Genomic DNA, 13,220 nt, shown 5'->3' with positions numbered 1-13,220 from the left:
TGTAGAAATATCATTTCTACCAAAAACAGTGATTGATCAGGTTAGTGATGTCTGACTGCTATTATTTTGAACACAACTGTACATGTGCACTTGGCAGCTGAAGGCATCTGTGTTGGTCCCATGTTCATATGTGCCCGCATTGCTGAGAAAGATGATGTTTCAATAATAATAATATTTATTTATATAGCGCCACCATATTCCGCAGCGCTTTACAAATTCATAGGGTTCTTGTACAAAACAAAAGTAACTGGCTAACAAACAACTGAAACACTAGGAGTCAGGGCCCTGCTCGCAAGAGCTTACAATCTATGAGGAATTGGGGGTGACACATAAGGTAATTGATTGTGATAAGTAGGATTTGAGCCATTATTGAACTGACAGGAGCGGTGCCGGCCGATCTGCTTCGGGTTTGGGACTACTAGAGGATAGAGTTCAGGCCAGAGGAGTTGGTGGGGGAAGGTTTAGTCGGGGAACAGTCAGTTTAGGTAGCTTGATAAGCCTGCCTGAAAAGATGTGTTTTTAAGGCATGTTTGAAAGTGGAGAAGTTGTGAATTGACCTAGTATTCCGGGGAAGAGTATTCCAGAGAGTAGGTGCAGCTCGAGAAAAGTCTTGAAGACGGGAGTGAGAGGTACGAATTATGGAGGTTATTAATCTTAGGTCGCTAACAGAACGGAGAGCACGAGTAGGGTGGTAGATGGAGATGAGGGAGGAGATGTATGGAGGTGCAGCACTGTGGAGAGCACGAGTAGGGTGGTAGATGGAGATGAGGGAGGAGATGTATGGAGGTGCAGCACTGTGGAGAGCACGAGTAAGGTGGTAGATGGAGATGTATGGAGGTGCAGCACTGTGGAGAGCACGAGTAGGGGGGTAGATGGAGATGAGGGAGGAGATATATGGAGGTGCAGCACTGTGGAGAGCACGAGTAAGGTGGTAGATGGAGATGAGGGAGGAGATATATGGAGGTGCAGCACTGTGGAGAGCACGAGTAAGGTGGTAGATGGATATGAGGGAGGAGATGTATGGAGGTGCAGCACTGTGGAGAGCACGAGTAAGGTGGTAGATGGAGATGAGGGAGGAGATATATGGAGGTGCAGCACTGTGGAGAGCACGAGTAAGGTGGTAGATGGAGATGAAGGAGGAGATGTATGGAGGTGCAGCACTGTGGAGAGCACGAGTAGGGTGGTAGATGGAGATGAGGGAGGAGATGTATGGAGGTGCAGCACTGTGGAGAGCAGGAGTAAGGTGGTAGATGGAGATGAAGGAGGAGATGTATGGAGGTGCAGCACTGTGGAGAGCAGGAGTAGGGTGGTAGATGGAGATGTATGGAGGAGATGTATGGAGGTGCAGCACTGTGGAGAGCAGGAGTAGGGTGGTAGATGGAGATGAGGGAGGAGATGTATGGAGGTGCAGCACTGTGGAGAGCACGAGTAGGGTGGTAGATGGAGATGAGGGAGGAGATGTATGGAGGTGTAGCACTGTGCAGAGCACGAGTAGGGTGGTAGATGGAGATGAGGGAGGAGATATATGGAGGTGTAGCACTGTGCAGAGCACGAGTAGGGTGGTAGATGGAGATGAGGGAGGAGATATATGGAGGTGCAGCATTGTGGAGAGCACGAGTAGGGTGGTAGATGGAGATGAGGGCGGAGATGTATGGAGGTGCAGCACTGTGGAGAGCACGAGTAGGGTGGTAGATGGAGATGAGGGAGGAGATGTATGGAGGTGCAGCATTGTGGAGAGCTTTGTGGGTGAGGGTGAGAAGTTTGAACTGTATTCTGTGGTGGATGGGGAACAGGTGAAGTGACTGGCACAGACTAGTAGTCACAGTGTAGCGGTTGGATGGATAGATGAGCCTGGCTGCAGCATTTAGGACAGACTGAAGGGGGGAGAGTTTAGTGAGAGGGAGACCGATATATGCAAATATATGCAAATAAGTTTCTAGGAGCATTGGGGGCGTTACCGTTGCACCTAGAGGTTCTGCTCTCTCTACAACTGCCGTGCCCTCTCCACTTTGATTGCCAGGGCCACAAAAGTGATAACTTCATCACACCTGGTCATGTCGATCAAAGTGCAGGGGGCGTGGTAGTTGCAGAGAGAGCAGAGCCTCTAGGTGTGATGGCAACGCCACCGTTGCAACTACAGGTGGAGAGCAAAGGGTCCATGTACTGTTCTTGCACAGGGGCCTCAGGTGTCTGTCCCTTAATTTTTGTTATTAATCAAAATTTAACGATTTTTTTGCAAAAAAATGACATTTTTCACTTTCAGTTGCAAAATTTTGCAAAAAAAAACGAGATCCATATAGAAATTTTGCTCTAAATTTATAGTTCTACATGTCTTTGATAAAAAAAAAAATGTTTGGGTAAAAAAAAAATGGTTTGGGTAAAAGTTATAGCGTTTACAAACTATGGTACAAAAATGTGAATTTCCACTTTTTGAAGCAGCTCTGACTTTCTGAGCACCTGTCATGTTTCCTGAGGTTCTACAATCTCACACATCTGGTATCTCTGTATTCAGGAGAAGTTGAGGAATGTGTTTTGGGGTGTCTTTTTACATATACCCATGCTGGGTGAGATAAATATCTTGGTCAAATGCCAACTTTGTATAAAAAAATGGGAAAAGTTGTCTTTTGCCAAGATATTTCTCTCACCCAGCATGGGTATATGTAAAATGACACCCCAAAACACATTCCCCACCTTCTCCTGAGTACGGCAATACCAGATGTGTGACACTTTTTTGCAGCCTAGGTGGGCAAAGGGGCCCATATTCCAAAGAGCACCTTTCGGATTTCATAGGTCATTTTTTACAGAATTTGATTTCAAACTCCTTACCACACATTTGGGCCCCTAGAATGCCAGGGCAGTATAACTACCCCACAAGTGACCCCATTTTGGAAAGAAGACACCCCAAGGTATTCCGTGAGGGGCATGGCAAGTTCCTAGAATTTTTTATTTTTTGTCACAAGTTAGTGGAAAATGATGATTTTTTTTTTTTTTTTTTTTCATACAAAGTCTCATATTCCACAAACTTCTGACAAAAAATAAAAACTTCCATGAACTCACTATGCCCATCAGCGAATACCTTGGGGTCTCTTCTTTCCAAAATGGGGTCACTTGTGGGGTAGTTATACTGCCTGGCATTCTAGGGGCCCAAATGTGTGGTAAGTAGGTAAATGACCTGTGAAATCCGAAAGGTGCTCTTTGGAATGTGGGCCCCTTTGCCCACCTAGGCTGCAAAAAAGTGTCACACATCTGGTATCTCCGTACTCAGGAGAAGTTGAGGAATGTGTTTTGGGGTGTCTTTTTACATATACCCATGCTGGGTGAGAGAAATATCTTGGTCAAATGCCAACTTTGTATAAAAAAATGGGAAAAGTTGTCTTTTGCCAAGATATTTCTCTCACCCAGCATGGGTATATGTAAAATGACAACCCAAAACACATTCCCCAACTTCTCCCGATTACGGAGATACCAGATGTGTGACACTTTTTTGCAGCCTAGGTGGGCAAAGGGGCCCATATACAAAAGAGCACCTTTCGGATTTCACAGGTCATTTTTTACAGAATTTGATTTCAAACTCCTTACCACACATTTGGGCCCCTAGAATGCCAGGGCAGTATAACTACCCCACAAGTGACCCCATTTTGGAAAGAAGAGACCCCAAGGTATTCGCTGATGGGCATAGTGAGTTCATGGAACTTTTTATTTTTTGTCACAAGTTAGTGGAATATGAGACTTTGTATGAAAAAAAAAAAAAAAAAAAAAATCATCATTTTCCACTAACTTGTGACAAAAAATAAAAAATTCTAGGAACTCGCCATGCCCCTCACGGAATACCTTGGGGTGTCTTCTTTCCAAAATGGGGTCACTTGTGGGGTAGTTATACTGCCCTGGCATTTTCCAGGGGCCCTAATGTGTGGTAAGTAGGTAAATGACCTGTGAAATCCTAAAGGTGCTCTTTGGAATATGGGCCCCTTTGCCCACCTAGGCTGCAAAAAAGTGTCACACATGTGGTATCGCCGTATTCAGGAGACGTTGGGGAATGTGTTTTGGGGTGTCATTTTACATATACCCTTGCTGGGTGAGAGAAATATCTTTGCAAAAGACAACTTTTCCCATTTTTTTATACAAAGTTGGCATTTGACCAAGATATTTCTCTCACCCAGCATGGGTATATGTAAAATGACACCCCAAAACACATTCCCCAACTTCTCCTGAGTACGGCGATACCAGATGTGTGACACTTTTTTGCAGCCTAGATGCGCAAAGGTGCCCAAATTCCTTTTAGGAGGGCATTTTTAGACATTTGGATACCAGACTTCTTCTCACGCTTTGGGGCCCCTAGAATGCCAGGGCAGTATAAATACCCCACATGTGACCCCATTTTGGAAAGAAGACACCCCAAGGTATTCAATGAGGGGCATGGCGAGTTCATAGAAAAAAAATTTTTTTGGCACAAGTTAGCGGAAATTTATATTTTTAATTTTTTTCTCACAAAGTCTCCCGTTCCGCTAACTTGGGACAAAAATTTCAGTCTTTCATGGACTCAATATGCCCCTCACGGAATACCTGGGGGTGTCTTCTTTCCGAAATGGGGTCACATGTGGGGTATTTATACTGCCCTGGCATTCTAGGGGCCCTAAAGCGTGAGAAGAAGTCTGGAATATAAATGTCGAAAAAATTTTACGCATTTGGTTTCCGTGAGGGGTATGGTGAGTTCATGTGAGATTTTATTTTTTGACACAAGTTAGTGGAATATGAGACTTTGTAAGAAAAAAATAATAATAATTCCGCTAACTTGGGCCAAAAAAATGTCTGAATGGAGCCTTACAGGGGGGTGATCAATGACAGGGGGGTGATCAATGACAGGGGGGGGGATCAATGACAGGGGGTTGATCAATGACAGGGGGGTGGTCAGGGAGTCTATATGGGGTGATAACCACAGTCATTGATCACGCCCGTGTAAGGCTTCATTCAGACGTCCGTATGCGTTTTGCGGATCCGATCCATCTATCAGTGCATCCGTAAAAATCATGCGGACATCTGAATGGAGCTTTACAGGGGGGTAATCAATGACAGGGGGGTGATCAGGGAGTCTATATGGGGTGATAACCACAGTCATTGATCACGCCCCTGTAAGGCTTCATTCAGACGTCCGGATGCGTTTTGCGGATCCGATCCATCTATCAGTGGATCCGTAAAAATCATGCGGACGTCTGAATGGAGCTTTACAGGGGGGTAATCAATGACAGGGGGTGATCAGGGAGTCTATATGGGGTGATCACCACAGTCATTGATCACGCCCCTGTAAGGCTTCATTTAGACGTCCGGATGCGTTTTGCGGATCCGATCCATCTATCAGTGGATCCGTAAAAATCATGCGGACGTCTGAATGGAGCTTTACAGGGGGGTGATCAATGACAGGGGGGGAATCAATGACAGGGGGGTAATCAATGACAGGGGGGTGATCAGGGGCTAATAAGGGGTTAATAAGTGACGGGGGGGGTGTAGTGTAGTGTAGTGGTGCTTGGTGCTACTTTACTGAGCTACCTGTGTCCTCTGGTGGTCGATCCAAACAAAGGGGACCACCAGAGGACCAGGTAGCAGGTATATTAGACGCTGTTATCAAAACAGCGTCTAATATACCTGTTAGGGGTTAAAAAAAACACATCTCCAGCCTGCCAGCGAACGATCGCCGCTGGCAGGCTGATTCTATACTGTATATATCTCACATGTATTTGTGGCCTTATAACAGGGGGATAAACTGGAAGCCATTGATGTACCGGTGCTTGGAGACGACTCTGCTCCGATAGGAATGCTAGCAGGAGAATATTATAGGTAATGGTATGATTTTATATATATATATATATATATATATATATATATATATATATATATATTCTGAATAAAATCAAAGGGGTTGTTTTAATTTTGTCTAATTTTACATAAATAAAGCTTAATCCCTTAAAGAGCCTCTGTCAGCATGATCAATCCCATTAAACCAGGCATATTGCCTAGTAGGGTTGATCATTCTGATTAAAACAACATATTTCTTTATTTTATAGCTATTGTTATTTGTACTTTTATCCGTATGCAGATGAGCCATTTGGAGCACCAAGGGGCTGGCTGCAGGGCTTCGAGCACCACTACAGCTACCCTCTTAGTGCTCACAATAAACCCCCATCCCCCTTGACAGTGCTAGACATCATGTCTAGCTTTGTATTCTTGACAAGCAGAGCAGATTCAGACTGCGCAGGCGCCGACCACATCATTCTACCTGGAAGCCTCCACTTCTGGGTGGAATGACATGGTCAGTGCCCCGCAAGTCAAGTCTGTGCACAGCTTATACCCGATCCATAGCATAGTGGATACGTGCCTGATACATCTGATTCTGACTGCTGCAATCTCCACTGATCATGAGAATTGGCGGCCCGTGTCCCTGTTTGAGTGGAGCTGGTGGTCAAGCATGTGCACTGTCGCTCCATTGAAAGTCTATGGGACTGACCAATATAGGCGAGTGGGCAGAAGGACACATGTGCTGCCGCATTCGTACAGACCCCCATTCTCATGACTGATAGGGGTCCCAGCGGTTAGACTCCATGATCAGACATTTATAAGTTTAAATCTTGGCACAACCCCTTGACTCATAGTATAATGAAAAGTTCTGCAACTTTCTTATATACATTGTGATCTAATCCCTCACTTTTCCAAGATCCCTGCTTGCTTTCAATGAATAGGAACATTCTTTTTTCCATCCAAAGACTGAAAACCTGTCCTGAGCTAATACTCCTCACAGCTGAGAGTTTGCTTCAATTGTATCCAGTCAGTACAATGAGCTCTGATACATTTCCCTGCACTGACGCATTGTTGGGCCCAGTTCTCACATCAGTGATTATGAGCAAAAACGAATTATAAGGGAAAGATCTGCTCCTGTTCTGTGTTTTGACTGGCATCTGGTTTTGGCTGACAATCACTGATGGAAATCACTGATCAAACACTGACGTGTGAAAGAGGCCTTGCCTGCGCTGATACATTGTAGCAAACTATCAGGACAGGGGAGAGGTTTGTGCTGCTGATGTGTATAGCTCACACAGGATTCCTCAGATGTGAGAAGCATTACACTAGATCCGTCCAAGTTTCAGCCTCTGGATCTGAACAAGAATGTTGCTGGTCACTGACAGCAAGCAAGGGTCGTGGCCAGAATGTGAAATGCAAAGTATATGAGAAATGGAGTCCACAAGCTTAGACCACCAGCCAATTCCTGTATGAATAGACCTGTCCCCTCCCCTGACATGTCAGCTTTAGTAACTTCTTGCATCCCCCATGTAATAGCAATTCTGGGGCATCTATTCTCATGAATCTATGCTGTGCCATTCCTCTATTATTCCTGCTAGAAGTTTACAAATAAATTGCCAGCAGTCTGCAGTAAAGGTACTGCTGGGTGTTACCAGTAGTGGGTGTGTCTGACTCTGTCCAATCAGTGCTGCTGGTGTCAGACTGGGCAGGGACAACCCCCCCTGACTGGTAACACCCTTCTGTACCTTTACTGCAAGCTGCTGCTAATTCATTCAGAAATTTCTAGTAGAAATAACAGAGCAAAGGCACAGCATAGTCATAACTGACTAACACCGGCCATACATATTACATAGCTGTCTTCTGAACGCTCATTCGGTGACCGCTATGTCTCCCGACCCTCCGATACGCATGAAAACTCGGCTAAACACATATGTCTCTTGAATGGGGAGAGCGGAGACAGTAGCTGCCAAATACCCCTGGACCAAAGGATTGGACTTGCTGAACTGCAACTGCGCGATCCTGGTCTCCTCTAACATTTGTGGTCAGGGGAAAGTTGGGAGGCCCCGACACGGTATATGCTGAAATCAGCGGGTTCGGCCAACCTTTGTCTAGTGTGTATGTCTAGCTTAAAGGAGTATTCCGACTGTTACAAGACAAGATAGAGGATAACTATTAGATTGGTGGGGGTCCTACTGCTGGGGACCCCTACAGAGCCCCCTGAAATGAGTGGAGCACCAGGTTGGGCGTGCACTGCCATTCCATTCCTCTCTATAGGAGGTCCAGAAATTGCTAAGTGTCCTACGCGACTATAGAGATAAACGGAGCAGCAGTGTGCATGCTCGCCCCACCACTCCGTTCATTTTGGAGGGGCTTCGAGGGGTATTGGTTCCTCGTTCTTGTGGGGGTCCCAGGGATAGGACCCCCACCAATCTATCGTTACCCCTTATCCTGTGGATAGGGGATAACTTGTAACAACTGGAATACCCCTTTAACGTGGCCAGCGAGTCTTTGCTCAGCGGGTTGCAGTAGAGGTGCAGTGCGGATCCTGTGCCACTGGATCCAGAGTCCTCCGCCTTTGGAAACTTACGGACCTCAGGTGACCCCCCCCCACCGACTTGTGTCTACGACATGCAAGAGGATGATTTTGGGATTTCTTCCACTTTAAGGCCTATAGATGTCTTATTATTCACCTGTCTCCACCGCTGTTGTCTTTGTGAAGTGCTCCGCTGAGATCTCACATTATCGCCTCTCTACCAGCAATTGGTTTAAATGTTAATTAGATGCAAAGAGCTTTTCGTTATCTCGCTTCACTTACTAAAGGGAGAACATCCCGGTATTCCCGCGTATACACGAGACCATCTAGAATAAGAGGCGCGCGTTCAATTAACGGCATTTTCTCTAATATGGGGTATTGAACGTTTTCTACATGATATCTGGCTGCTATCTAATGTGTATGGGGGCGTCCCGACATCCCCCTGATAGTAAATGTCGAGGAGAAGTAAGGATTGGGCTGACCATTTTCCAAGGTCTTCATGACATATAAAGCGGGTAACCCACTTAGGCACAGGGTATGATAGGGAGAGTGCTGCGGCAGAAAGGACATGGCCCCTGAGCTGTGATACGGCGAGAGCTATAGCAGAAAGGACATGCCTCTGTGCTGTGATACGAAGAGAGCTGCAGCAGAAAGGGCACACCTCCTGAGCTGTGATACGAAGAGAGCAGCAGCAGAAAGGGCACACCTCCTGAGCTGTGATACGAAGAGAGCTGCAGCAGAAAGGGCACACCTCCTGAGCTGTGATACGAAGAGAGCTGCAGCAGAAAGGGCACACCTCCTGAGCTGTGATACGAAGAGAGCTGCAGCAGAAAGGGCACACCTCCTGAGCTGTGATGAGGAGAGAGCCTTGGCAGGACGGACACTCCCTTCCTCCGAGCTGTCATGGGGAGAACTGCAGCAGAAGGGACACACCTCCTGAGCTGTGATAGGGAGAGAGCTGCAGCAGAAAGGGCACACCTCCTGAGCTGTGATAGGGAGAGAGCTGCAGCTGAAGGAACACACCCTTTAAGCTGTGATAAGGAGAGAGCCTTGGCAGGACGGACACTCCCTTCCTCCGAGCTGTGATAGGGAGAACTGCAGCAGAAGGGACACACCCCTGAGCTGCCAGCTGGAAATAAATCTCGTAGAAGAATTGGAGCAATGAATGTGGAGATCTCTGGACCCATGTGAGGTACACCGTACAGGGCTGGTTCTAGCTTTATTAGAAAGAGATTGTCCTGTACTATATTTTGGAATTTGACAGGTTTGTGCCAAATTTACTAAAAATATTTTTATTTTCCCTCTAGGAAATTACTTCGATATTACATTAACCATCACCAGACGGAGGTGGTGAAGTGCTATGAGCTGCTGACCCTGCACCTGGGCATTATCCCGCCGGAGTTCATCATCCAGCAGTGCCGGGACCTGGCTCGTAAGCTGTGGGAGCCTTCGCGTATACCACTCCTGTGAATCCGCAGCCGGGGAGGGACCGCCTCACCGGCCATCGTCCTGACTCCATCCCCTGCACGCGTCCACTCTGTACCGCACTGACGCGTCCACTCTGTACCGCACTGACGCGTCCACTCTGTACCGCACTGACGCGTCCACTCTGTACCGCACTGACGCGTCCACTCTGTACCGCACTGACGCGTCCACTCTGTACCGCACTGACGCGTCCACTCTGTACCGCACTGACGCGTCCACTCTGTACCGCACTGACGCGTCCACTCTGTACCGCACTGACGCGTCCTCTGTGTACCGCACTGACGCGTCCTCTGTGTACCGCACTGACGCGTCCACTCTGTACCGCACTGACGCGTCCACTCTGTACCGCACTGACGCGTCCACTCTGTACCGCACTGACGCGTCCACTCTGTACCGCACTGACGCGTCCACTCTGTACCGCACTGACGCGTCCACTCTGTACCGCACTGACGCGTCCACTCTGTACCGCACTGACACGTCCACTCTGTACCGCACTGACGCGTCCACTCTGTACCGCACTGACGCGTCCACTCTGTACCGCACTGACGCGTCATAGCTCTTAGGAGAAAGCAGAGAAAATAAGCCCAAAGAAAGCTGGTCGGCCAGGGCAGAGATGCAGAGATTGGTGTTTAATTGGTGCAGTTAAAGGGTTTGTGTGAGGTTTAAAAAAAAAAAACAACAGCGCCACCCTTCTTCATGGGTCATGTCTGGTATTGCAGTATTCATGTAAATGGAGCTGAGGTGCAATACCAGATACAGCCCATGAAGAAGGGTAGCGCTGTATATGGAAAATGAAGCAAACCTTTTTTTCTAATCTCAAACAAACCCTTAAAAATTAAATGTAGATGGACAGAAGGGGAAATCGGTGCATGAACCAAACGTCCCCGGTAATCGATGTCCTCCTGGGGCCATGTCTCATATACACAAAAGTATTATTTATTAGGTAGATAGATGCGACATTTACTGCATATTAAAGGGGTTTTTCAAGTTTAGAATACTGATGACGGCGTCGCAATTACCAATGAATGATTAAGGCTACTTTCACACTTGCGGCAGTGTGATCCGACAAGTAGTTCCGTCGCTGGAACTGCCTGCTGGATCCGGCAAAACGTATGCAAAGGATCCTGATCAGTCTGAAAAATGCATTGAAATGCCGGATCCGTCTTTCCGGTGTCATCTGGAAAAACGGATCCGGCATTTATTTTTTTCACCTTTTTTTCGGTATTCCTATGGCGTTCAGGCGAGTCTTTTTTAGCCGGAGATAAAACCATAGCATGCTGCGGTATTATCTCCGTCCTGATCAGTCAAAAAGACTGAACTGAAGACATCCTGATGCATCCTGAACGGATTACTCTCCATTCAGAATGCATTAGGATAAAACTGATCAGTTCTTTTCCGTTAGGGCTCTTTCACACTTGCGTTCTTGTCTTCCGGCATAGAGTTCCGTCGTCGGGGCTCTATGCCGGAAGAATCCTGATCAGGATTATCCTAATGCATTCTGAATGGAGAGAAATCCGTTCAGGATGCATCAGGATGTCTTCAGTTCCGGAACGGAACGTTTTTTGGCCGGAGAAAATACCGCAGCATGCTGCGCTTTTTGCTCCGGCCAGAAATCCGGAACACTTGCCGCAAGGCCGGATCCGGAATTAATGCCCATTGAAAGGCTTGATCCGGATCCAGCCTTAAGCTAATCGTGTTCAGTCAAACCGGATCCGGCTTTTGCATGTTAAACTCGAAAAATGTGAAAAAAAAGTTAAAGCCCATAAATGGCGGATCCGTTTTTTTCCAATTCATTTTTTCATTGTGATCAAAATCCTGATCAGGATTCAAATGTAATCTGTTTTCACACGTTTTTCCGGATCCGGCGGGCAGTTCCGGTGTCGGAATTGAACGCCTGATTTAAACAACGCTAGTGTGAAAGTAGACTTACTCTCCATTCAGAATGCATTAGGATAAAACTGATCAGTTCTTTTCCGGATTTGAGCCCCTAGGACCGGAAAAGGAAAATGCTAGTGTGAAAGTACCCTAAGTCACACTTGCGGCAGAGCGATCCAGCAAATAGTTCCGTCGCTGGAACTGCCTGCTGGATCCGGCAAAACGTATGCCAACTGATGGCATTTGTAAGACTGATCAGGATCCTGATCAGTCTGAAAAATGCATTGAAATGCCTGATCCGTCTTTCCGGTGTCATCTGGCAGTGTAATTCCGGCAAGTGGAGTACACGCTGCATCCGGACAACGCAAGTGTGAAAGAGGCCTTATAGAGCCCCTAGGACGGAACTCAATACCGGAAAAGAAAAATGCAAGTGTGAAAGTACCCTAAAGGGGTTCTCTGGGTTACAGATATTGATAGCTTATCCTCAGGATTGGTCATAATTTCAGATCGGTGGGGGTCCGACTCCCAGTACCTCCAGTGATCAGCTGTTTTGGGCGGCTGCAGTGCTGGAAATGACCAGAGTACGGATGTAAGCAGAAGGCTCTGTACAATGTGTAGTTCCCCCTCCTGTTCACTTGAATGGGAGCTGAGCTGCAGTACCCCAGAACGGTCACAACACAGTATATGGCGCTGTCTGCCTTCACCTATGTTTACAATATAGTTTTCCGCTGTGCAGCCTGAAACAGCAGATCGGCAGGTGTGTCGGACCCCACCAGTCTGATATTGATGAGCATCGGGCCATCAATATTTGTTTCCTGGAGAACCCCTTTAAAGTGGGAATATTATTTTATATCTGTGGAATTGCATAGAATTTTGGACAATGTACATAGAAATCTGTCACATGAAATAATAAAGGGTTAAACATTTACTGTGGTTTGCCTTCTAATATCATAGACTTTACAGATCTGAGATGCATTCACCATATTGCACTTAAATTTACAAGTAAGTCTTGCAGTGGCCCAACACTGACATAGACCCACTGATTATATAGTTTTAACCCCTTACGGACACGGCCTAATTTTCCAAATCTGACGTGTCACTTTATGTGGTAATACCTTTGGAATGCTTTTACTTCCAAGCCATTAAAAAAAAAATTGACACATACTTCATGTTAGTGGTAAACTTTCGGTTGATATGTTTTACCTTCATTCATTAAAAAAATCCCAAATTTGCTGAACGTTTGGAAAAAAAGCCATTTTCAAAATTAAAAATGTTTTGCTTTTAAGACAGTTGGTGATTAGGGTTGAGCGAACCTGAACTGTAAAGTTCAGGTTCGTACCGAACTTTAGGATTATGGGACCCCGAACCCGAACATTTCCGTAAAAGTTCGGTGTTCGGCGCTTTCTTGGCGCTTTTTGAAAGGCTGCAGAGCAGCCAATCAACAAGCGTCATACTACTTGCCCCAAGAGACCATCACAGCCGTGGCTACTATTGGCATGGCTGTGATTGGCCAGTGCAGCATGTGACCCAGCCTCTA

General features: G+C 46.5%; 1 protein-coding gene across 2 annotated transcripts in view; it reads left to right on the top strand.

The window, feature by feature from the left end:
* The window catches only part of HPS1 (HPS1 biogenesis of lysosomal organelles complex 3 subunit 1), a 59,957-nt gene extending 49,486 nt beyond the window's left edge, over positions 1–10,471 (top strand). The window contains exons 18-19 of one of the 2 annotated variants that reach the window (XM_040437142.1): positions 5,750–5,832; positions 9,631–10,471. In XM_040437142.1, the coding sequence (XP_040293076.1) occupies positions 5,750–5,832; positions 9,631–9,793 (246 nt within the window). In that variant the 3' untranslated portion in view covers positions 9,794–10,471. The remainder of the gene's footprint in view (positions 1–5,749; positions 5,833–9,630) is intronic. The other variant, XM_040437143.1, reaches the window with a different exon arrangement.
* The last annotated feature ends 2,749 nt before the right edge of the window (positions 10,472–13,220 follow it).

This window comes from Bufo bufo, chromosome 6, assembly GCF_905171765.1.
Source record: "Bufo bufo chromosome 6, aBufBuf1.1, whole genome shotgun sequence".
Lineage (NCBI taxonomy): Eukaryota > Metazoa > Chordata > Amphibia > Anura > Bufonidae > Bufo > Bufo bufo.
The sequence above is the reverse complement of the archived record's forward strand: the minus strand, read 5'-3'. Positions and strand labels throughout refer to the sequence as shown.